This window comes from Gopherus flavomarginatus, chromosome 3, assembly GCF_025201925.1.
Source record: "Gopherus flavomarginatus isolate rGopFla2 chromosome 3, rGopFla2.mat.asm, whole genome shotgun sequence".
NCBI lineage: Eukaryota > Metazoa > Chordata > Testudines > Testudinidae > Gopherus > Gopherus flavomarginatus.
The window spans coordinates 265433399-265459949 of NC_066619.1; the positions used below are offsets into that span (position 1 = coordinate 265433399).

The 26551-nt window shown below is 42.4% G+C and overlaps 1 protein-coding gene across 1 annotated transcript in view; it reads right to left on the reverse strand.

Annotated features, from left to right (window-relative positions):
• The window catches only part of HGFAC (HGF activator), a 73291-nt gene continuing 46740 nt past the window's right edge, over nt 1-26551 (reverse strand). The window contains exons 8-14 of the mRNA XM_050947700.1: nt 17739-17913; nt 14578-14663; nt 13262-13502; nt 5104-5243; nt 3242-3382; nt 2086-2234; nt 1-582 (exon numbers count right to left, since the gene is read on the reverse strand). Of these exons, the coding sequence (XP_050803657.1) occupies nt 373-582; nt 2086-2234; nt 3242-3382; nt 5104-5243; nt 13262-13502; nt 14578-14663; nt 17739-17913 (1142 nt within the window). The 3' untranslated portion in view covers nt 1-372. The remainder of the gene's footprint in view (nt 583-2085; nt 2235-3241; nt 3383-5103; nt 5244-13261; nt 13503-14577; nt 14664-17738; nt 17914-26551) is intronic.

A 26551-nucleotide genomic window follows, 5' to 3' on the forward strand; every position in this document is an offset into this window, starting at 1 on the left:
CAGGCGGGAGGCACTATAAGGGAGGGGTAGGAACTGATCAGTGGGACTGCCAGTGGGTGCTGAGCACTCACTATTTTTTTTCCGTGAGTTCTCCAGTCCCAGAGCACCCATGGAGTCAGCACCTATGCATTTCACACAGATCATGAAGCAGGCACCAGACAGCCATGAATTTTGGTACATACCAGCTTGGGATATATATTTGAACTAATTACGTAAACGTGGAAGGCTCTGCATCTCATTATTGGAGCCATTCAGTGCCCTCAAATTCAAAATAAAAAAATACAATTTACTGATATCAGATCAATTTTAATGGTACAGCTTAGAATTGCTAAGAATTATTGGCCATACATATGTTACTCTAGGATATAATGTTCATACAACATGCGTGGCAACAGTAACATATGGAAGTTCTGCTATTTGTTTTTGGGGGGAGATTAGTTTATTTATCCAGTCCACATATTTGGTCACTCGGGTATAAACTCCAGGTTTGTTGACCCTGCCGCATCCATCTCCCCAACTGATAATCCCATAGAGGTAAGATATTCGATTTTTTTCACAAGCCAGAGATCCACCAGAATCACCCTGCATTAAAATTAAGGAAAGATAATCTTAACTTGCTAATCTTGTTACAAAACAATCTTTAATTTAATCAGTTAATTTAATCAGTCCCAAAAGGTGACTCATTCGAGAGAATGAAAGCTTAGATTTCTCTTACCCAAAGACAATATTTTTACAAGGAAAATGTTTTCATTTTACTAAGCTGTGCATTGAGCACTCAGATGGTATGGCAGTGAGTGCTAAATAAATGTTGATTTAAAAAAGTAATAAGAAACTGTATAATATGGATTTAGTAAATATCTGTGCTTTTATGAAAGACAGATTAAGACATCATTAAAATATAAACGCCAGTTGTAAAAATTGTGAATTGTGATATGGATCTTTTCCCATAATGACTCGAACAGGAGGGTCAAATACACAGCAATGAATGCTTTTGAAATCCCAACATTAAGGCTCAAGTGACAAATGCTCTTCCCATTGAAGACAATGGAAGTTATGCCATGAGTTTCAATAACAGCAGGCTCAGGTTAACAATTTTCATATGGCCTCCATTACAACCACATTCATGGACACAACTGAGGTACTTGTCATGCAAATCATGTAGTTAGGCGTGTATACAATTAGCACACCCAGATGTGTGATTCTGAAATTCTACATGGCAATGCCTGGAAATTTTGCATGCAGTATAATTGCTGCTGTTTAAAAATTTGGCCCTGAATATCAACATTTCCATTACAATTGTAACCACAAGTATCTTTGGACCTAAAAACATTCAACCTGTCAAATACAAAAGGCCAAATTCATGCCTGCTTTGACACTACATCAGTGTGAATTTGGTACACCATGATGTATGCAAGCTTTGCAATCATCTAGCAAGGGCATTCTTTTTTTTTAAAGGAAAAGAAAACTACAGACATTTATATTTTTAAGTCTGAAAATAAAATCTTGTTAGCAGCACAGGTGAAAGGAACCACTATTCCTTAAGTACCTGAAACCTAATGTAAAAAATTGAAAATATATTTTTCCATCAAAAAATTTCTCTGATCAAAGGAGAAAGAAAAAGTTTTGATGAATTTACATCAAAATGTTTCTGTGAACAGCAATGTCATCAAATGAAGTTTGAGCTCTCCAAAGATTAATTTACTTCTCACACTTTGTTCATTACTTTTTACAAATAATAAATGTCATTCAATCTGTAGCTCTAAATGTTCCCAGCCACTGGTAAGCAAGTTGCCAAGTGCTCTCCAAAATAGTGTCCCAAAACACTGACAACCTGCTCCATCAAAATGAACCAATTAAAACAAAATCTGATGGTCCGTGTAGAAATAATCCCTTTAATTTTAAAAACATGTTAATCTGTTGCAATAACAAATCTGTGCCTTCACCCAGAACCAAAATGTGAGAAAACCAAAAATGAGAAACAAAATAGAAGAAAAAATCACAAATATGATGGTTTAATGTTTTTTTAATACTGTAATATCTCTCTCACACACACACTCCTATCCCCAATCAATTCCATAGCATTACCTGGCAGGCATCTGATTTGCTATCAAAGTAACCAGCACAGAACATGTATTCACTAACTTCATCTCCATAAATTTCAGGGCTTCTGCACTTGTGGTCAGGAACAATGGGAACCAATGCTTCTTGCAAAACATTAGAATAGTTGGATGCATCTTTAAAAAAAAAAGTCAAAAAATTAATTCCTTTTAGCTGTAGAGTAGCTTATCACGGAAGCATGCTGCACCACACAAGTTTAAGAGCTATTGAGTGTTTTGACCAAACACTCAACAGTTCTCAAATTTGTTTATATTGTGAATCTTTTCTGAAGACAGCGATTACTATGGTGGACCACATGGTCCCTTAATCTCTCAAACAGGATTCCATATTCCCTTTAGCAATCAGAGTACTTAGCTATGTTACAAAGTAATAGCTACATTTTTCAAAAGCAGCCTTTGGTTTTGGGTGCCTCCATTTTTAGGTACACAGCTTGAGAAATGAGGTGTCTTTTGAAAAACTAGGACAGTTTTAGAGAAATACACTCAATCACTTTGGTACAATGGCTGTAGCTGCATAGTTATGGTCTCTCAAATTTTGTATCTGTGTTGATGTACCTGACTTTACATTTATTAGCAACAACTCTCCCATCATCTCCTGCAGTCCCCAATCACTCCTGGTCCATTTACAGTTTAGTTCTATCCTCCTGTACAGTGTTACCCAACAACCGGTCCATGGACTGGTGCCGGTCCCTGAGATCTTCCTGACACAGTTTAGGAAGGCAGCAAGATAGTCCCTGGTATCAAAAGATTTGAGAAACTTCTCCTGTGTGTTTGCTAACCCTTCACATTTCGTGTCCTCCACAAATACGAACATAGCTGAGTTTTCACCACAAAACATCCATCAAAGAAAGCCATGAAGCTGCTGCACAGAGTGCAGAGATGGGCTTGGAGGGGTTTTCAGCTTAATTAATCAAAAATACTTTGGAAAAACTAAGGATTGTACTAGCAAGAAACATTACAAGCTTGAAGACTGACATGTTTCACAATCACCTCCAGTAACCAGTTACTTAAGCTCAGCACACACCCCCCATCATTCATAAGTCAGCATTTGAGAACCACTGAAATGTCAGCCTTGGGTTATGCTCAATTTCTTTTCCTCACATCAAATTTGTCATTCAACTCACTTTCATGCCTGTGTCCCCATCCAGCAATCTGACATTTGTGTTGATCAGGGAAGGACATGCCGCTTTCTGGCAAGCAGACTGGCTGAACAAACTGGGTCTTGACAGCACAACGCTGGTTATTCTTTTTGAGCCTAATTAAAACTGCAGGAAAGAAAATACAGCAGTAGTAAAATTAGAGTTGTTTCTTCTTAATTGGATTGGTAGCAGTAGATCTCAGGTACAATTCTAATTAATCCCTAGCCTCTCTTAATTAAGATATTTCAAAGACAGACATTCCAACAGCTGCTGATTTCACGACCAATTGAAGGCTGACACACATTCGACTATTCCTATTCCAGAGAGTTTACTTCTATGTTACAGAGTAGATGTTCCTGCACCTCCTTATGGAGGACGGGGGAGACAGAAAGATGTGGGAACAATTTTTATAGTGGGGGGTGCTGATGATGGAAACCATGTATCTGGCATTTATTACTACTTCAAACCAGGGAGTGCGACAACACCCGCAGTGCCTCTAGTTTCAGCACCAATGGGGGGGATGCAGGGTTATAGAAAGATAAAGTACGCACCATTTCTTTTTACAAAGCAGGGGTCAGGGTTCCAGAGGTACTAAGATGCCCACAACTTAAGCTGAAGTCAATGGGAGATACTCAGCACTTCTGAAATCAGGACATGAGCTTAATTCCAATTTTGCCTACACTGATGTCACTTCTGATTAACACCAGAGTGAGCAGAATGAGACCTCAGATCCAGATTAATCTCTCCAGATTCTTATACCACATCAGTCAACATGGTACCTGAGTATCTGCTGTTAATATCATATCTACTACAAAACGTTCATCAGCTGCGAGGAGAAGAACTTATTCCGCTCTTGTGCTAATGTTTCCCATGTGTCAGCCTGTTAAATAGCCTCAAAGACAAAGGGCTCTCATGTTTGACTTGTTAATGGAGAACTTTCAGGTTCCATCATCCTAAATCTGAAAATAGGACATTCCTCTTCTATTGTCAATCTGACTTAAACACACATTTGAATGACCTGCAGTTTAACTTTTAACTGAATTGATAGGCTTGGAAATAATCTATTATGCAATTTTTTCTTTAGTGTAAAAAAGATGCACAGATTCATAGATTTTAAGAGACCATAAGAGAGCATTATAATCTCTAGTCTGACCTCCTGAATAACACAGGCCAGAGAAGTGCACCAACTAATTTATACCTCAAGCCCATAACTGCTGGTGGAGTACAGCATATGTTTTAGAAAGATGTTGAATCTTGATTTAAAGAGTTCAAGTGACGCAGAATCTACCACTCACTTAGGTTAATTGTTCAAGTGGTTATCTACAGGGCTGCCCGGGGGAGAGGGGGGGCAAGTGGGACAATTTGCCCCAGGCCCTGGGCCCCGCAGGGGCCCCACAATCCCTGATCCAGTGGCGGTCCGGGTCTTCGGCGGCATTTCGGCGGCAGGGGGCCCTTTAGTGCTGCCGGAAACCCGGACCACTGCCAGGTGAGTACAAGTGCCACAGCTCCCCTGCAGGCCCCCTGAATCCTTTGGGCGGCCCTGGTTAACTACCCTCCCAGTTAAAAATGTGCACCTTATTTCTAACCTGAAATTTTCCAACTTCAGTTTCCAGCCACTGGATCTTGTTATGCCTTTCTCTGCTGGAATTAAGAGCCCTCTAACTATCAGAAATCTTCTCCCAAGGCAGGTACTTACAGAACACAATCAAGTCACATCTTGACCTTCTCTTGGATAAACTGAACTTCTTAATTTTCTCACTGTAAGGCATTGAGATGCAATATATTTTTGCCAAACTGACTGAACTCTACCTGCATGAAATAAAATGGTAAAAAAATAAAATACTCACCAATATCATGTTCAGTTGGGTTGAATACTGAGTAATCTGGGTGCAAAATGTATTTCTCTATTTCAAATGTTTGCGTTACATCTGTTGTTTTATTAAATAAATGCTGACCCAGAACAATTCTAATACTGGACTTCAGTGGACTAAATAAAAAGAAAACACAATTAGTCAGGCCCAGATGCTGTCCTTTTGAAGAAAAAAAAAAGACGTGCTTAAAGTGTGGTTCTACACTGCAGCGTAAATGCAAAAACCAGTAACACGAGAGCCTTGGATTTAAGGAACCACTTCAGCCCTCACTAAAGCCAATGGAAAAACTCCAGTAGGAGTTGGATCAGGTTCTTATTTTACATACAAACAATCAAGAGCACGGGACAGCCATTCAAGAGTGATCAGTAGGGCCATACTGAATTCACCATCCATTCTGGCCAATTTCACAGTCATGGGATTAAAAAAGTCAGTTTCACGGTTGCAGATGTTTACATCTGAAATTTCACAGAGTTGTAACCATGGGGGTCCCAGCCCAAAAGGGAGTTTTGGGCAGAGGGAGTGGTGTTGCAAGGCTATGGGGGTGTGTGCCACCCTTACTTCTACTGTTGGCAGGGGCATTGCTGCTGGCAGGGCCACTGCCTTCAGAGCTGGGCAGCTGGAGAGCAGCAGCTGCTGGCTGAGTGCTCAGCTCTAAAGCCAGTGCCGCTGCCAGCAGCAGCACAGAAGTGAGGGTCGTGGGTTACCATATGTCCAGGTTTCCCAGCAGCCTCCTGCCCGGATTGGGAGCTGACAGCCGAGGCCATAGCCTCCTGCCCAGGTCAGGTGCTGACAGCCACCCTCACTTCTGCACTGTCTTCAGAGCTGGGCTCCCAGCCAGCAGCCATGAAGCTTCCTGCAGCTAGGGGGAGGTTCCTGAAGGTGGATCTGACCCAGCTCTGGCAGTGGCCCCTGCAGGGAAAAGGAAGTCCCATCCCTCCCAGCCTGGGACTAGCAGATGGACCCTGGTGCACAGTCGGTGCTCCAGCTAGGTTGCCCCCAGCTCTGCCCCTCCCCTACAATAACTAGATGTCATGGGGGAGATCAGATTTCACGGTCCGTGACGCATATTTCACAGCTGTGAATTTGATAGGTGCCCTAGTTATCAGGAAGTGTTTGGAAGCATACTAAATACTCTGATGTTGAAAGCAATGAGATCAAAATTACTATTGCTGTAAACTCAGTTGGAGTTGCACATGCATCCATCCTTAGAGGGTTTTAAGGCCCGGCTTGACAAAGCCCTGGCTGGGATGATTTAGTTGGTGTCGGTCCTGCTTTGAGCAGGGGATTGGACTAGATGACCTCCTGAGGTTTCTTCCAACTCTAATCTTCTATGATTCTATACAAAAGTAATCAGTAAATTCAGCCATTACTGTTCTCAAGTAATCAGAGAATCTGTGTTCCTCAAAACCACTTCATTATACAACCCAAGCATACAATATGCCTGCTGTAATGCAATGTGCACAAATAGTTAGCCAGTAGTAACAAAGTTCCCTTATCCTCATGTTTGTAGCCATTTCCTCCCAGAAATAGATACATGATGCCTTCTCCAGAGCTGAATACTTAACCGGGAGAGGGGCCAGGATGTGATTGGTGAACTCTAGTATACATTAAAAACAGCTTTAGTTTAACAATTACTGTATGTGTGGTATAAGAAGGAAGAGCAAGAAGCTCTTTTTTAAAAAGTAAGAAAGAGACAACAAAGTAACAGAAGATATTCCAAAGAACAGGAAAGGCAGGGAACATGATTTCCTTGTGATTCTTTCCCAACAGCAACCTAGTCAATATGCCCCACTGGAAAAGATGTTGTAGCCCTCAAAGTAAATTGGAGGCCCACCACTTCTAGGGCAAATATCTAAAATATATCTTATTGATGCTAAACTGACATGCTATGGCTTATACATATCCTGCTACTTTATACATCCAGGTTCGGACAAAACAAAAGAGAGGGTTGTCATACAAAAAGGGAGCGGTACAGTTATCTCTTGTCACCTAGTGGAGAACAGCTGAGCTGAACCATCTGATCGGCAATCTCATACATGCTAATCATACATAAGGGTGCAGAATACGATGGAGCAACTATTGAAAATCTGCAAGTATCAAGCCACCAGCTGGAAGTGGGCGGAAATGTCTTGAATAGCTGCCAAAATTAGTAGCTATTTCACAACATTTGGAAAACAAATGCATTGTGGCTGAAGATCCACATGCTTCACCACAACATTCAGGATGATATTATTAGCTCTAGACGCTATCTGCATATTTATTTCTGTTACTCTTGGCTTCCTCACTAAGCAAAGGAATAACGGGTACGAAATGATGTAACACTTTTCTCAACTGATGTGATCAGCTTCACCTCTGAAAACAAAGAGTATCCTGCTTGTATGGCAAATGGATTATTCAGAATGAAATAGGTGCATCTGATATTTAACGTTTTCCTTACCTATTACATCTAGAAATTTCAAAAGACTAAGGAAATTAGCTGCCCAAGTCCCAGTAAAATTCAAAAGCAGTTGGCCATCTAATTCCCTTGGGCTCTTTTCCAGACTTCTCTCTATTCTATTTAATGGCACTGAAATTTAATTTATTTTATATAATAAATCATTACTCAGCGCTTTTGAGCATTTTGAATTAAACATTAAACACTACAGTAGGCACCTAATTTCATCTACAAAGTGTGTATTAACATCCAGCCAAATCACTGAATGGGGGCGGGGAATGATGTGCATATGCAAAACTATGTGTTATTTTTCCAAGTAAATACTCATGCATGCAAGTGCTCATTTTGCATATTCTTACACTTCAAGTGGACCCATTAATTTCAGTAAGGCTACTTAAGAAGTAAGTAAGGGGTAAGAGCGGAAGAACAGAGACACAAATTATTTTTTAGCTCATGCGCATGCATTGCAAGAATCTACTTCTGAAAATGTAGCCTTTTCCGTCCTTCAGAATAAATAAATAAATAAATAAATATCCTTTTGTATTTATATAGTATGTTATCTCAGAGCATCTCTTTTTTATGGACAGAAGGAGTAAGGTACAGAGAAGATGAATGACTGAACAATGGTCATAAAGGTAGTTTGTAACTGGGCTAGGAATACAGCTCAGGTCTTCTGACTCCCAGTGTTGTGCTTTACCCACTAGACCAATGCTGCCTCCCTACAGCAGCTCCTAACAATACATTCTGAATATCCTAAACTGTTATTGTGGACATCCAGTTATTATATATTGTTCAATTATATATTGGAATTCTAAAATTCCAATCAAGTGCAATTTTATCTGGAGATTTAGTCAAATTGTTCCTTTACATAATTTTCCCCTCAGTTTACTTTCTGCTTTGTTGTTCTGCTTTTCCTTCTATCCAGTTTATTTCATCATCATCTTACTGATATCAGAGAATAAACATGTGCCTGCCTGAACATAGTTACACAGCAATGTCAGAACAAAAAACAGGCTCTACATCTTTTACCTGTAGAATGGCTTGACAGTAACTTTGCCATCTCCATCCTATAAAATTTAAAATTCTGCTATCAGATGAAGATCTAAAAACACCTCCACTTTTTTCAGCCTCTTGAACAAATGGTGGATATACTCCCTCTGTGGTTCAGGGATTGTCTTTTATTGTACAATAGGTAGCACAAATGGTGCCGAACCTGGCTGATCTCTAGGCATGACCATAATATAAACGTTAAATAATAATCATCCTTTCTATAACTGTAATGAAATACTAAATTGTACTATATTGTTCAGGCAAAAGGTGGCACCATGTATAACATACCTTACCTGAGCATAGAACAGATAAGCCTGGGAGTACATTAAAGGCTCTTATAGTGAATACATCTGCGGTGTATCTTTCTGACAACAAGTCTCTGTAGCCAGTCCATATCTGATTCATAGTCTGACCTGCAACCAACTGTGTACAAAGTGTACATGACATGGTGTCAGAAGTAAACTTGTGTCAGTGGAGAACAAAAGCAGAAGGAAACACCAACAAAGGTTGCAAACAGAAGAAACAAAGGTTGTAGGATCTCCTCCACATGACTCTCTTCAATGTCCCAGAGAATTTCAATTTTGACAAATGTTCAGAATGGACAGACTGAAATCAGGATTTTGCATTGCAGCCAACTCCACAAAGAAACTGGAGACATTCAGGTATACTCTTTAATTTATGCTACAAGGAAGCAGGCAGAGCATATCTTTAAAACCTTTGACTTTATTGAAGACAGTCACAGAGATGACTATGAAAGAGTTTTGGCTACGTTTGATGTATATGATATACCTCGGAGAAATGAGATTTATGAAACAGCATGTTTTCACCAAAGCATTCAAAGACCAGGGAAAATGTTGAATGTTTTATAACAGTTCTCTGCATTGGCTGAAAACTGTTATGTTGGGACTGCAAAACATGAAAATATCAGAGACAGGCTGATTATTGGGTTAGCAGATACAAATCTTTCAGAGCAGCTACAGTTAAATACAGACATGACCCTAAGTATGTCCGACCAGATAGCAAAACAGACAGAACTAGTAAAACAGCAGAACAAACATCATAACTAGAATTCTGGATCAAACCAAAGGTCCACCTAGCCCAGTATCCTGTCTTCTGACAGTGCCCAATGCCAGGTGCCCCAGAGAGAATGAATAGAACAGGTAATCATCAAGTGCTCCATCCCCTGTCACCCATTCCCAGCTTCTGGCAAACGGAGACTAGGGACACCACCCCTGTCTATCCTGGCTAATAGCCATTGATGGACCCATCGTCCACAAATTTATCTAGTTCTTTTTTGAACCCTGTTATAGCCTTGGCCTTCATAACATCCTCTGGCAAGGCGTTCCACAGGTTGACTATGCATTGTGTGAAAAAACTACTTCCTTTTGTATGTTTTAAACCTGCTGTCTATTAATTTCATTTGGTGACCCCTAATTCTTGTGTTATGAGAAGGAGTAAATAACACTTCCCTATTTACTTTCTCCACACCAGTCATGATTTTATAGACCTCTAGCATATCCCCCCTCACTCATCTCTTTTCCAAGCTGAAAAGTCCCACTCTTATTAATCTATCCTCATACAGCAGCCATTCCATCCCCTAACCATTTTTGTTGCCCTTTTCTGAACCTTTTCCAAGTCCAATGTATCTTTTTTTGAGATGGGCAATTACATCTGCATGCAGTATTCAAGATGTGGGCATATCATGGATTTATATAGAGACAATATGATATTTTCTGTCTTTTTATCTATCTCTTTCTTAATGATTCCCAACATTCTGTTAGTTTTTTTGACTGCCACTGCACATTGAGTGGATGTTTTCACAGAACTATCCACAATGACTCCAAGATCTCTTTCTTGAGTGGTAACAGCTAATTTAGACTCATCATTTTATATGTATAGTTGGGATATTTTTCCAATGTGCATTACTTTGCATTCATGAACATTGAATTTCATCAGCCATTTTGTTGCCCAGTCACCCAGTTCTGAGAGATCTTTTGTAGCTCTTCGCAGTCTGCCTAGGACTTAACTATCTTGAGTAGTTTTGTATCATCTGAAAATTTTGCCAGCTCACTGTTTACCCCTTTTTCGAGATCATTTAGGAGTATGTTGAATAAGACTGGGCCCAGTACAGACCCCTGGGGGACATCACTATTTACCTCTCTCCAGTCTGAAAACTGATCATTCATTCCTACCCTTTGTTTCCTATCTTTTAACCAGTTACCTTTTGCTTAAGAGACTTTAGTGAGAGACCTTGTCAAAGGCTTTCTGAAAATCTAAATACACTACAGCCACTGGATCCCCTTTGTCCATATGCTTGTTGACCCCCTCAAAGAATTCTAGCAGATTAGTGAGGCATGGTTTCTCTTTACAAAAACCATGTTGACTATTTCCCAACAAATTATGTTCATCTATGTGTCCGACAATTTTGTTCTTTACTATAGTTTCAACCAGTTTGCCTGGTACTGAAGTCAGGCTTACCAGCCTGTAATTGCCGGGGTCACCTCTGGAGCCCTTTTAAAAAATTGGCATCACATTAGTTATCTTTCAGTCATTTGGAAAGAAAAACTTGAAAAATCTGAAACTAACTCAGAAGCAGTAAAAAGACTCAGCATGACTGCTAAAAGTCATTATCCTAAGACTACTGTGACTAAGAGGCACAAATTGCAGGAAAACACTGAAGCCTAAATGCACAAGATATAAGACATTCATAGCTCAAGAGATGATGCATGTCCAACCAAAAGTGCAATATGTAACAAATGCACAAAATATGGACATTTTGCAGTGTTTTGCCGTAACAAGACACAATCAGGGAGCTGTCTAACATTACAGACAGTCAAGAGCCATTGTTTCTATTATCTATCACGTGTGATGACCAGAGCTGGCCTGGAGACTGAAACTCAATATTCATGGGAAAACTGTTGACTTTAAAATTGACTAAGGAGCAGACATCACAGAAAGAATTTACAATCAACTTCAATCTCTCCCAGAGCTGAAATCACCTGACACAGCTCTGACTAGCCCTGGAGGTATTCTACATGGGCCAATTCACCACAGAAACAATTTACAAAGACAAAAGCTTTGTATTCAAAGTGCATGTGATCAAAGAGCAGCAGCATGGCAGCCATGATGGGCATAGTGAAAAAGGAGGAGGAATTCAATGCAGGATTTGATAATATGGGACTGTTGAAGAGAGATCTAGTACAAATAACCTTACAATATAAAGCTGAACCATACAGAATAACACCCTCTACCAGAAAGATCTCGGAAGGTATTAACTTCAAATTTATGCAACTTCAAATGACATAATTATTTGATCATAGTGGACTGTTTTTCCAGGTATATAGAAATTATGTAATTGAAAAAGACATCATATGTTGCAGTGCTATTGAGAAACTATTGTGCACTTTTGCTCATTTCAATATTCCAGAACAATTAGTGATGGACAACAGACCATAATTCATTACAGCAGAATTTAAGAAATTCTGAACAAAATATTATTTTGATCATATTACTAGCAGCCCACATTACCCACAGACAGCCAAGAAAATCCTACAGTGGGAAGATCCATTTCTTGCTCTCCTGAACTACAGATCAACACCAGAAGAAGCTACTGGATATAGTCCAGCACAGCTCCTGATGGAAAAGCAACTCAGAACTACTGTTTCAACTTTGGAAAAGAATGCGTCTCCAAAGTGGCTAGACATGATGAGAGCAACCAAATCAGATAAAAAAGGGAAAGAAAGCTTATGAACACTTTGACAATAGACTACACTCAGAGAGCTGTGATGGCTAGAACCTGACGACAGTGTTCATATCAAGCTGGATGGAGAAAAAGGATGGACAACTCCAGCTGGCATAAAGAAAAAGAATTCATCACCCAGATCATAGGTGATCAAAACCGACAGAGAAAAGTTCAGCAGAAAGTCAACATGTTCAGTTTGCTCCTCAGAAAGAACAATCAACAGAGAAAACTCTACAGCTGGTGGATGCAAAACAAGATTTGAAATTGACCTGTGACAGTTATTGCAACTAATGGACAGCCAGATGACCAAAATGTTATGTGTTTGGGTTGTGTAATTAGAAACTTGCATTATTCAAAGGCACTTAACAGGCTGATGCATGCTTAACTTTAAAGATAGCATGATAGTGTACATTTTGTACAATTTTGTAAATGGTAGGAATTAAAGATGTAATGGAATGATAAACTGTATTATACTGTTCAGCCACAAGGTGGTGCTGTGTGTAATATACCTTATCTTAGCATTTGACAGCGCTACCTGAGAGTACACCAAAGAATCTTATGTATGTATCTGAAAAGAAAGCTCTGGACCCAGTTCATATTTGGTACACAGCCTGATCTGCAACGTACTATGTACAAGGCGTACATGACCATACTTTCAAGATTATCTCTTCTATCCACTATTATCACCGCCATCTTGATTAGATTAACTTCCTTTTCATTTCCTGTGTACTGTTGCTGTGTACTCTTAAAGAGCTCCTGCACACCACCTCTGAAGTGGGAGCATTCCAAGGCTGTATAAAGTTCTCTCTTTTTTATAATATGTAAGTCTTTTATATTTCACAAGCATTTGGGATAACAGATCTAAGGGGCTCTCTAACTGTAAGATATTGTTAAAGCATTGAGTTTACCTGTTAGCAAAGCAGTGGGCTGCTGACACTACCCAACAAGGGTGAACAAGGCTGCCACCACAGAAGCTATTTCCAATATATATGGCTGCTAGCCAGGGGTGAGAGCCTGGTAAAGACGAAGAGCCGCCAATAATCCTAGGTCTGATGAAACTTCGTTTTTTGTGTCTTCTTCCACATGCTCTTTTGACAACTGCAAAGGTATCCACAATAACTGGAACTACTGGTGTCCTTCTCCTGGAGTCTGAGACAGAAATTGGTATGGTGAGTATCAGACTACATATACTTACAATTTCCAAAACTTGGATTTTCATAGGTGCCTAAGAAAGTTCGGTGTCCAAATCTCATTGAATGTCACCCAGTTAAATAGCAGAATTGGGGCATACACTCTGATTCTAGGTTCATTATTACTGGGGAGATTGCTGATGATGCATGAAGCAGAAACAATCCACCTTAATTTTCCGGATACCACCTTTAGCTTTGTAGTTCAGAGTGTTAGAAAAAAAAATGGTATCATGAATAGAATATATTTAAATCACTGATGGATAATAAATGGTCACTTTATAGGTTCAGATTACAACTCCATTTTAGCAAAAACGAGGAGTCCTTGTGGCACGTTAGAGACTAACAAATTTAAATGTGTTAGTTTCTAAAGGTGCCACAAGGACTCCTCCTTGTTTTTGCTGATACAGACTAGCACAGCTACCACCCTGAAACTCCATTTTAATAACTCCTATTAACACTAATGACAATTAAATATGAATTTAGGGGAAGAATAGACTTCTTAGTTTTTTAAAATCCATTTAGTATTTGCCATACATTTTTAGTTTAAACTGCTGAAACAAGTATCAGTGAGGACAGAGATTTGCTGATTGAGAGCCTGATTCTGCGACCTTTACTAACACAAGCAATCTTTACTCAAACAGCCACATTCATCTGTATGGCACTGCTTGCATGGGTAACGATAAGTGCTGAAGGATGGTGCACCAATGGCTCCATTAATTTCTGAAGACTTACCTAGATGATGGCCTGGCAAGGACAGCTGTAATATTGTGATCACTGTGCAATAAACTAAGGATACATAACCGTATAATACTGTACACAAAAACTGTATTTTTTCTTCCAAGAAAACATATTGGCATTACATTAGCAAACGGTGGTCATTCAAGACCACCAGGACTTTAGAAATGCAAATGAAACCTAAAATTTGGGTTAACAAATGAAAAAGTTCCATTGATACTAGAAAAAGTTTTCACTGGATCACACTGAAACGAAAAATGAAATCTATTATCAGATCACATGACCTAATATTTACCTACCACAAGATGTAATGTTACAATATTCCCAAGACAAAGTATTGTCCTTCATGATGTAACACCAGGGCTTCTCATCATTATCTGGATTTCTAATAAAGTTTGAGGAGAGTAAATTAAAAGCAGTGTCAATAACAATACTTAGCACTTTACAAACAAATATTTACATACTTACTCTTGCACCATCCATAGGATCAATCCTGCAATGTGCTGAGCAGTCTAGACTTAATCTAGCAAAGCATTTAAGCATCTACTTAACTTTAAAGCTTGTGATTTGTCCCATTCACTTCAATAGGGCTACTCATTGCTTGAAGTTAAGCATGTGCTTAAGGGCCAGGTTTTAAAGATGCAGATAGTTGCCTAGTGTAATTTTCAAAAGCTCCTAGGCTCCTAACTCTCATTGATTTTAAGTGCTCTGCTGCACTGGGTCCTGAGTGCTCAGCACTTTACAGGATCCAGTCCCCATGTAATGTATGCATTATTTAGCCCCATTTTATGAAAGACCTAGATGGGTTAAGTGACTTGCTTAAGGACATATAGCAAGTCAGTAGCAAAAATAGCTAGCATTTAAGAATCTAAAACACCTACCCTGTTTTCAGCCCATTCAACAACTCTGCCAATATATTGAGGTCGTGTGAGGATAGGTTAAGAATCTATTACATTCTTTCAAGCAAGAAAAAGATGAGATTATCAGGATGAACTCAGTTCCAAGTTGCATCAGCATTAATTTGGAGTAGCTATTTGGACACATTGGAGTTACTCTAGATTTGCAGCAGTGTAAATGAAAGCGGAATTTGGTCCTTCAGCTGTCTCTCTCTCTCTCTGTGAGTAAATGCAAACATAAGAAAAACTCTGCAAATGTCTTTGAAGGCCAACCAAAAACTCTTAAAAAGTAGATTAAAAGAAATAGTCAAGATTTCACTGAAGAATAATGAATATTGTTTTCTTAAAGGAACTGACTGCAATTGATTGGTTCCAATATGCTTCTCTGAGAACAGAATTATCTTTGTCAGTGCTGCAGAAGTAACCAGAAATATGTCTGATTTACTCATTCCATAATATAATGGTAGCTTTCAAAGCCTCAAAAATATCTTCCCTATAACTAGTTACAATGACAAGATAATACAGGGCTTCAGGTAAACAGGGAGCCTAATTTGAATATGACTTATCCTAAACCGCACACATTCTTTTTAAGATTCTTCAGTAGCTTTCTGAATCTGCCTGCTACTCCTCAGAGACTAATACACTTTAAATTCTCAGAACAGAAGCAGCAGCATGGGTTGAGTCATCTACCACCAACTATGTTTCTAAATTAGAATGTTTGAACAAGAAGATATCTGTGGGATTACACAGTGAATTGGAGATATCCACCTAAAAATTAAAATAGGCTAGCAAAAAAAAGTGGAAAAAGGGGGCTTTACTGTTTCTTTTCTGCATTGTACAGGACATGATCACACAAGCTCCTAAACAGATATATGATTTTTTTTCTTGTATTTTAAATCTTTACACAAATGCTGTGCTCAAAGAGACCAAACTGACAAAGCCTTGATTCAGCAGAGTGCCTAGCACATGCTTAAAGTTCAGCACATGTTTAACCCCCTTTGAAGTCAGATTGGTTTGATCTCCTGAGCTGGCTCCAATTCAGCAAAACACTTAAGCATGTACTGAACTGGGAAGTTTTCAAGTAGATGCTTAAGTGCTTTGTTGAATCTGGACTCAGCTGTGAAGATCAAACCAATCTGGATAAAACAAGAAACACTTTTTGGAGATTCAGAAAAAGCAGATTTTATTTATTAATTTATTTATGGGTCTCTGCATTTACTGGTTCCTGCAAAAGAAGAGCCACTGTGAGAAATGATGTTTTCATAATATTTTCAAATAAACCAGGGTCTACAGGAAATTTCATGAGAAATTCTGATCTCTGCAGATTACTATCCTGATTTCCAAACAAAACAAAACAAAAATCAGATAGCAAGATAAGCATCTGAACCAATCTCTAAAATGTCTGATATTTGCCCATCCCCACTGTTTGCCATAAAATGGACATAAATTGTTTGTCTCTCTTTTGTTTATCTGAGGCATGGAGAAAGGCCAGCTGCTGAGAGAGGGCACAGGAAGGGATAACTCCTAAGGCCCAGTCGCAAGAGATGTTCTGACTAGAGCTGGTCAGAGAAAGGTATGGAACCATAGTCCTCCAGAATATGCAGTTCCATTAAAATAGATACACTCCATCAAATTGTATTGATTTAATTTGAATTTCATTTCAGAAGAAAACGGGAAAAGTATGAACAACATCAAAACATCCTATTTTGAATTTTTTAGAATGAAACCGGGTTTTTTGTTTTGAAATAACAATTTCCATTTTGTTGTTTTTTATTATAGTATAAACATTCTAAAAAGTCAACACTGAAATGTTCTGATTTTGTCAAAACAAAATCTTTTTGACCTGAAACAGTTTGTCACCCTCAGAATTTTCCTTCATGAAGAATTTCACAATTTTGTTTTCTTTACAATTCAGGATGAAACCAAATTTCAAAATCTTTAAATCCTTTGAGAGACAGAACTTCCATTCTCCACACAGCTCTGATTTTCATTTTTACATATACCCTATTCCTGGATGGACCCTCTCGTCTCCATAGCTGCAGTAACTGCTGAGAGTGCTGATGATACTCCACTACAGATAGAGGCAGGGTGCAATACCAGCATGGAGAGGAGGACAACTGCCAGAACATTCAGCATCACAGTCGCTCTCTGGAGGAGAGGATGAAGTTAACTACAGGCCCCTGGTGTGACTCTATGAGGTATTGTTTTGTCTTTTAGACTCATGTGGAAAAGGTCCCAGAGATGAGGAAGCTAAAAGGCTCAGAAATTTCTAACATTCCCTCAAGTCTAGACATTCTTTTGGCAGCCCTAGCTAGCTATTTATTTCAGCTGCACGATCCTACACTTTCTAAATGTAGATCCCTCTTGAGGAGCTAATTCTCCTAGGCTGTTTAAAGTGAGTCTATGAATTTCATGTTCTGAATAGACTCTCTGAAACTAACCAGTGTTACTGCAACAAAAGATAACACTGAATGGATAACACCGATAATCCGCTCTTCCCAAACCACTGTTATGTTCAATGTATACTTTGATTTACAAACACTGGGTGTGCAAAAAGTTCTCACCTGCAGTAAGAGTAGGGTCCCAAGCCCAGCTGCACAGCTTTTTCAACACTGTCAACATGAAGTTCTTGGTAGAGCAAATCTGAATTCCAGGGCACGCAACTGTGTCCAGAAACAGTCATCTTCACAACCCCTCTGTACTCTGTACCATTGCCACGATAACATGGTTGGCTAGGGACTGGACAAAACACAATATGCTCATCAGAAATAAGGGCAAATTCAGTGCTAAAGAAATGCTTATTTTATCACCGGTATCCTAAGTGCTATCTCTGTGAATTAAAAGTCAGTGGGCCTGATTCTCCAGTGCCTTGCACTTTGTGTATTTACTTCTGCTGTGCAAAGAGGGTATACAAAACCACCAAATCAAATTAACAGTGGGTGGCATTCATTTTATACATGTGTAAATGAATACATGACATAGGTGCTGACTCTGTGGGTACTCTGGGGCTGGAGCACCCACAGGGGGAAAATGGTGGGGGCTGAGCACCCACAGGCAGCCCTTCTACCAGCTCCACACACACACCCCAGTGCCTCCAGCCCTCTGGCAGGACCCATGGATCAGTTCCTCCTCCTTCCTCCCAGTGCCTCCTGCCCACCGTGAACAGCTGTTTCCTGGTGTGTAGGAGGCTAGGGAGGAGGGAAGAGGAGCAAGGATGCAGTGCACTCGGAGGAGGAGGTGGGGCAGGGGTGGAGCAGGGGCAGGAAGAGGCAAGGCATGGGTAGGGCCTTGAGGGAAAGAATGGAGTGGGGACAGGGCCTGGGGTGCAGCCAGGGGTCAAGCACCCCCCAGCACTTTGAAAAGTTGGCACCTGTGATACACAAGGGTGCAAAGCAGTGGAGAATCAGGCCTAATGTGATCAGCATAAATGAAAACATTTAATCAGCAAGGTGCAGCAAAGTATGCATTATCAAACATTTAAAGCACCTGATTTTTAAAGGGACTTGAAAACCTGGCTTCCTGTCAGTACGTGTGCAGCTCAGCACACCCAAATATACCTATGCTTTCCAAACACTAACAGTTGCTCAAATTTACACATACAAAACCTCATTTTCTATCACTTTCACACTGGTCATTTGTCTAGATGGGTTTGGCACATGTATCTTCAACCACCTGTATGCGCAGCTGTTAGAATCTGTTGGTGCACATCCAAATATTAGTGCTCAACAAGCTTTTGCAGGGAAGTTTGTACACACAAACATGAAAAAAACCCAGGTTCACCAGAACAACGGGGGCCAAGGGGCTATGGCCCTCCCACTTTTGAAAGTGGATGGGTATGGCCCGTCCACTTTTTGCCAAGGCCCTGCCCCTGCTGCCTCTTCTCCTCAGCAAGTTCACAGATGACACTAAGCTGGGGGAAGAGGTAGATACACTGGAGGGTAGGGATAGGTTCCAGAGTGACCTAGACAAATTGAAGGATTGGGCCAAAAGAAATCTGATGAGGTTCAACCAGGGGCGGCTCCAGGCACCAGCATGCCAAGCGCGTGCCTGGGGCAGCAAGCTACGGGGGGGCGTTCTGCCAGTCGCCACGAGGGCGGCAGGCAGGTTGCTTCAGCGGCATGCCTGCAGAGGGTCCGCTGGTCCCGTGGCTTCGGCGGACCTCCCACAGGCAAGCCGCTGAAGCCGCGGGACCGGGGACCTCCCGCAGGCAAGCCGCCGAAGGCAGCCTGCCTGCCGTGCTTGAGGTGGCAGAATTCCTAGAGCCGCCCCTAGGTTCAACAAGGACAAGTGCAGAGTCTAGCACTTAGGACGGAAGAATCCCATGAAGTGCTACATGCTGGGGACCAACTGGCTAAGCAGCAGTTCTGCAGAAAAGGACCTGGAGATTACAGTGGACGAGAAGCTGGATATGAGCCAACAGTGTGCCCTTGTTGCCAAGAAAGCTAATGGCATATTGGGCTGTATTAGTAGGAGCACCGCCAGCAGATCAAGGGAAGTGATTATTCCCCTCTATTTGGCACTGGTGAGGCCACATCTGGAGTATTTCGTTCAGTTTTGGGCCCCCCACTACAGAAAGGATGCGGACAAATTGGAGAGAGGCCAGCGGAGAGCAACGAAAATGATTAGGGGGCTGGGGCACATGGCTTACAAGGATAGGCTGAAGGAACTGGGTTTATTTAGTCTGGAGAAGAGAAGAGTGAGGGGGGATTTGATAGCAGCCTTCAACTACCTGAAGTGGGGTTCCAAAGAGGATGGAGGTAGGCTGTTGTCAGTGGTGGCAGATGATAGAACAAGGAGCAATGGTCTCAAGTTGCAGTGGGGGAGGTCTAGATTGGATATTAGGAAAAACTATTTTACCGGGAGGGTGGTAAAGCACTGGAATGGGTTACATAGAGAAGTAGTGGAATATCCATCCTTAGAGGTTTTTAAGGCCTGGCTTGACAAAATTCTGCCTGGGGTGATTTAGTTGGGGTTGGTCCTGCTTTGAGCAGGAAGTTGGACTAGATGAGCTCCTAAGGTCTTTTCCAACCCTAATCTTCTATGATACAAAAGGATATCTCAAAACTAGGTGACTGGGCAACAAACCCTGTTGCCTACTCTGTCCCCATATCTACTCTAGTGACACCATCAGAGGCCCCAGACACACCATCAGGGTCTCATTCACCTGCACATCTCCCAATTTGATATATACCATCATGTACTAGCAATGCCCCTCTGCCATGTACATTGGCCAAACCGGACAGTCTCTACGTAAAAGAATAAATGGACACAAATCAGACTTCAGGAATGGTAACATACAAAAGCCAGTAGGAGAAAACATCAATCTCCCTGGACGTTCAATAACAGATTTAAAAGTAGCCATCCTGCAACAAAAACTCTTCAAAAACAGACTTCAAAGAGAAACTGCAGAACTACAATTCATTTGCAAATTTAACACCATTAATTTGGGCTTGAATAGGGACTGGGAGTGGCTGGCTCACTACACAAGCAATTTTCCTTCTCTTGGTATTGACATCTTCTCATCAATTATTGGGAGTGGCCCACATCCACCCTGCCTGAATTGGCCTTGTTAACACTGGTTCTCCACTTGTAAGGTAACGCCCTTCTCTTCAAGTGTCAGTATATTTATGCCTGTGTCTGTAATTTTCATTCCATGCATCTGAAGAAGTGGGGGTTTTACCCACGAAAGCTTATGCCCAAATAAATCTGTTAGTCTTTAAGGTGCCACCGGACTCCTTGTTGTTTTTGTGGATATAGACTAACACGGCTACCCCTCTGAAAAATGGTAGATGAAATTCAATGTTGATAAATGCAAAGTAATGCACATTGGAAAACATAATCCCAACTATATGTATAGAATGATGGGGTCCAAATTAGCTGTTACTGCTCAAGAAAGAGATAGTTGGTCCTCCGCAAAATCAGAGAAGCAAGTCAGGATCTGATTCGAGTAATGCGGGGGAGGTCCCTTCCTGGCTGGGAGGGGGCCTGGGTTGACTCTGAGGACTGGGAAGTCCCTTCATCAAGGTCAGCAAGCTCTCCCACCCCTGTAAGGGACGCATCTATAAGCCATCCAAGGGTTTGAGGTAGGGGCCCGTGGCCACCAGATGGGTGTTCCACCAGTTCTGCTAACAATTCCCCAAAATAGTTCTAGTCTCTGCCTAAAATAATTGGGTAGGCCAAGGTCAGGGCCAGACTGACCATCAGGGACCCCTTGCGTCTCCCCACTGTTAAAGTCACTTCCTTGCAGGGGTAGGCCCTCATGTCTCCATGCATGCACTGTAACATGATGGTGCCCTGGGTTGGGACAGGATTAGGCACAACTGTCGTTTGTACCAGGGTCTGGGCACACCCTGAATCAACTAGTCCCATCACTTATCTCCCATTTACCAGCCACAGGATGGTCAGTTTTGCTGGGTCCCCAGGGTGTTCTTGTGCTCGTGGAGTCCAGATCTTCCCAAAGCTACATTCCATGTACGAACAGTCTCTGGACCAGTGTCTAGAATGACCACATGTGAAACACCGGTCCTGATCTTGGGTGGCGTGTGGAGTTTCCTGTTGGGGTACCAAGTACATGCCTGGGCTGGGCCTCTGATGGACCTGTGGTCTCCCAAGCTGGAGTGCAGGTAAATGGCTCTGGACCTCTGGGTTGGGGAGCCCTGGCACCCCTGGATCCTTGAGCCCCCTGAAGCTCTGAAAGGGAGGGAGAAGGCCAATGTTCCTCATGATCCTGGGGTCCGTGGGTGGTTCCCTCCTTTAGGGGTATGGGGCTCTTGGTTCCAGCTGACCCCAAAGGGGGCCTCATCATGGGGGACTTACCAGCTAGGTAGTTCTCCATGAGTTGGATGGCATCCATCACGGTGTTAGGGTGATGTCACAATACCCATTCTCTTCCCCCAGGGAGCAGGATCTGGACAAACTATTCTAGCAGGACCTGCTCAGTGACCCTGTGCCCGTCCATCTTTGCTTCTGAGCCATCTCTAGCACGAGTTACGCAGCTTCTGGGTGACCAGGTGGGGTCAGGCTCCTGGTGGGTACCACTCCTTGTGGAAAGATTGCCAGTATGTTTCCTCCAAGATATTTACGGTGTCGAGGATTGCTGCCTTAATTTGGGCATAGTCCTGGGTGGCAGTGGGGTGTAAAGCACAGTATGTGATCTGTGCTACCCCAGTTAAGCACGGGGTCACTACTGCAGCCCACTGGTCTCAGGGCCACCAGGCTATCGTGGCCACTCGCTCGAAGGTCTCTAAGAAGCCTCAGGATCATTTTCAGGCCCCATTTTGGCAAGTTGGATAGGGGCAGGGTTAGGCAGCTCTGTTGGAGCTGTGGGTCACAAAATGGATGCCACCTGTTGGACCAGCTGCTGCTGCTGCTATTGAGCTGCCAGTTCGTGAATTAGCTGCTGCTGCTGCATGGCCATCTGCTGCAGGAATTGTTGTTGCTGTTGATGGTGGATGTTTTGCTCAGCCATCCATTTCAGCAGCTGTTCCATCTACATTCAAGGATTTGTTCTCAGGACTTTGTCTCCCTCTCTCTCCTTAGTGTGCTTTTTAAAAAAATTTTAATTTTCTTCAGCAGGGACTAGGGCGATACCCGTGTTCTCCACCATTTGTGATAGGGCCCTTAGTGGCCAGGCAGCCTAGTGGCTAGATAGTTGGCTGGGGGGGCTGTAGGGGGTCCTGACCCCTCCGTCTCCCTCAGCTCTGGCCCAGGGTCCTGTGTTGCTCAACTCCTAAACAGGGGAGATGGATCTTTCTCCCAGCCATGAGGGGCGGTTCAGGACATGTTTTCCTGGCCTGCTCCCAATGCAAGTCCTTTTCGTTTAGGGCGGGGCTCCCACAGTTGCCCCACAGTTGGTGCTTGTCTGTAGGTTCCCCTTGGCTGACAAAGACTTTACTTGCCTCCAGTGGCTGCATTGGCAGGTGGGTTGCTGGTCTGTGCCTTCAGGCAGGAATACAGAGAGCTCCTGCCTCTTGACAGTCAGCCCCTGACTGAGCCAGGCTCCCTTCTTTTCTCCCCCCTCCAGACCTGGCATTGGCTGCAGGTATAACAAGGTGGGGCTAGCTGAACCCACAGGTGTTCTTTAACCCCTGCTGTGCCCGGCTGCAGTCTCTCAGCTCCTTCACACCATGGTACACCCACATCTTGAATACTGCATGCAGATGTAGTTGCCTCATCTCAAAAAAGATATACTAGAATTGGAAAAGGTTCAGTAAAGGGCAATAAAAATTATTAGGGATATAGAATGGCTGCCATATGAGGAGAGGCTGGGACTTTTCAGCTTGGAAAAGAGATGACTAAGGGCGGAAGATAGAGGTCTATAAAATCATGACTGGTGTGGAGAAAATAAATAAGGAAGTGTTATTTACTCCTCATAACACAAGAATTAGGGGTCACCAAATGAAATTAATAGGCAGCAGGTTTAAAATAAACAAAAGGAAGTATTTCTTCACACAACGCACAGTCAACCTGTGGAACTCTTTGCCAGAGGATGTTGTGAAGGCGAAGACTATAACAGGGTTCAAAAAAGAACTAGATAAATTCATGGAGGATAGATCCATCTATGGCTATTAGTCAGGATGGGTAGGGATAGTGTCCCTAACCTCTGTTTGCCAGAAGCAGGGAATGGGAGACAGGGGATAGAACACTTGATGATTACCTGTTCTGTTCATTCCCTCAGAGCTCGCCCAACCCATTCCCCTGGGTCTAGACGTGAGTCGTTTCCCAAACTGGGTCATGTAAGAGTTCAGGATGGGCAATTGGCAAGAACATGACCAGATCCTCCACAGTAGAAACACAGCCTCAACAGCAACAGAGCTCTTTTTCTTTGGGGGGTGGGGGTCACATGATGGCTGGTGGTATCCAGCTACATAGGTTCAGGTTGGAGATGGATACCAAGGGCCATTGGTTGGGTGGTGATCCAGATGCCTTCCTTTCCTCACGTCGCTTGTGGAACCAATCGTTGACATCATATACATCAACAAAGACATCTAGGTTGGTCGGGTCCTCCAAACAAGGTAGCTCATCCATAATCTTCTCACATAGTTCCGACCAGAACTAGTAGAGATGGGCTGCTTCATTCCACTAAGGGTTGGAGACTAGTTGCCAAAATCGGGCAGTGTAGGAGAAGGCCGGTCCCTGCCCCTGCTAAAGTTTGCATAGGGTCACATCCATCAAGCAGGCATTGTAGGAATAGCTAAATATAGCAAAAGAATGCCTGGAGAAAGGCATCCCAGTCAGATAGTGTTGGGTCTGCTCATTTGAGCAGGGACAAGGCCCAGTCAGGAAGCTAAGAATGAGGAAGACTACAATTTTGTCCCGGAGATCATGGATTCCGTGACTTTCCAGGACCTCTGTAACTTGTTCTGCAGTGGCCGGGTTGGAGCAGTTGTCAGCCCTGGGGCCACCAGAGCAGTGGTCTATGGACCACCAGAGCAGCAGCCAGCAGTCGACCCTACAACCACCAAAGAAGTGGCCCTCAGAGCAGCTGGCCAGCAGCCAGCCCAGTGGCTGAGGTTGGGTCAGCCCCATGGGGCTGGAGCAGTGGGCAGAGGTCAGCCCCTGGCAGAGCTCTGACTGTTAGTCCCCCCCAACCCCCAGGGTATTTTTAGTAAAGTCAGGGACAGGTTGCAGTCTTCCGAGAATTTTTGTTTATTTCCCACGACCTGTCCGTGACTTTTACTAAAAATACCTGTGAGAGAATCTTAACCTTAATAATGAGTCCTGCTTTTGCTTGGTCGGTGGGGCAGAATTAGAGGTGGCGTAGAAACAGCAGGCAGCTTTGGTTAATAATCCCCTTAAATTTTTGGTGGTGCCCAATAAAATGTTCTGGGAGAAAGAGTGGGTCTGGGTACACAGCCACAGTACATGCTCATAGTGCAGCATTCTTGTCCTGCAGCTGGGCTGCCTGCTTTTGTAGCAGCTGGTTATCTGAGGCATGCTGTGCCAGCTGGGCCTGCAGTGCCACATTGTCATTATGAAGCTGGGTGGATTGCCTGTGCAGAGCTTGGTTCTCTGTTGTGAGCTGCGATACTTGGATTTGAAGTGTGGGGATCTCCTCCTGGGAGTGGTCAACCCATTCAGACGTCTCCCATAGTCTCTGGGACATGCCAGGCAAGGAGTGGCCTGCTGCCTCCATGGTAGGTCATCGACACAGGCTAGGGTGATCCAGAAAAAACTGTCAGATCCTGACAAGAGCAGTCAGGACCAAGGGCCAGAGCAGGATTAAACCTGAGGCTGAGAGTATCAGAGGCATTCATATTCAAATTCCAGGTCAGAGTCAATACCAAAGATCAGAGTCCAAGTCAGGTTTCAGGATCCGTGTCAGGAGGCAATGTCCAAATCAAGGCAAAGTCAAAGCCAGAAGTTCAAGAACAGGGAGCAAGAATGATCATGGCAGCTACAAGAGATATGCACCATTGCCTGGATATTTTCTGGAATGCCACTTGGTTTTATAAAGGTCAGGGAGCCAATCAGGAGCCAGGAGTCTGCTGCCTGTCAGACCCCATGAGGCAGGACTTCCCGTGGTCTATGTCCACAGTGAGTTGTGAGTAACGGAGCACAAATTCATTATAGCTGCTGCTGGGGGCAGCACGGAGCTGTCTGTTGTCTGGCAGACCTGGGTTCAAGACCTGCTGGGCCATTTGCAAAATTGGATCTATAGCTGCATTTGGATTCCAAACACCTCTGCAATGTTCTGATATGGACTTTAGGATCAGGCCCATTTCTACTCAAATTCTTCTCATCCCAATAATTGTTAATAAAATTTATTTGAAACAAATTATCTTGTTTTAAATAATAACGATAAGAAGAGTAGGCTCTTTTTAAGGTAATTTGCTGATCAAGACTATAGGATAATGAAATATCATCTGTGTTTGACTGAAACAGTCAGGTTCATGAAAAAAACACACTGTGCTTTATGTTAACAATCTCCTGTTACATTTGGCCAGGGAAGTGCCAGGTGCAAGTTTCATTGGTACTGTATTTATTACATTCAGAAATGATTTAGAGATGTGAACTTTTTTAAGAATGAAAGAGGAGAGAGGCCCATCTATTAACACAGAATCAGGGCTAGATTCTACAAGGTTCTAAACACCAAGGGCCCTCAATTCTCATTCAAGTCGTTTATTGGAGGTTTTTAGCACCTCACAGGATTGAAACCTAATGTACATACATTGCTGCATATCTGCAACTCAATGCTACAGCTGTGGAAAAAATACAACTGGATGTCTTTGGCTGTTTAGATAGTTTTCTAAATTTTTGCTTGTGTTCTACTCTTAAAAATACAAGAATGCACCATATTCAGTCATCCCTATCCATCAGTCTACCTAGCGTGGACTCCTTTTGTCCACAATCCAATCTCCATACAAGGTCTTTAGCA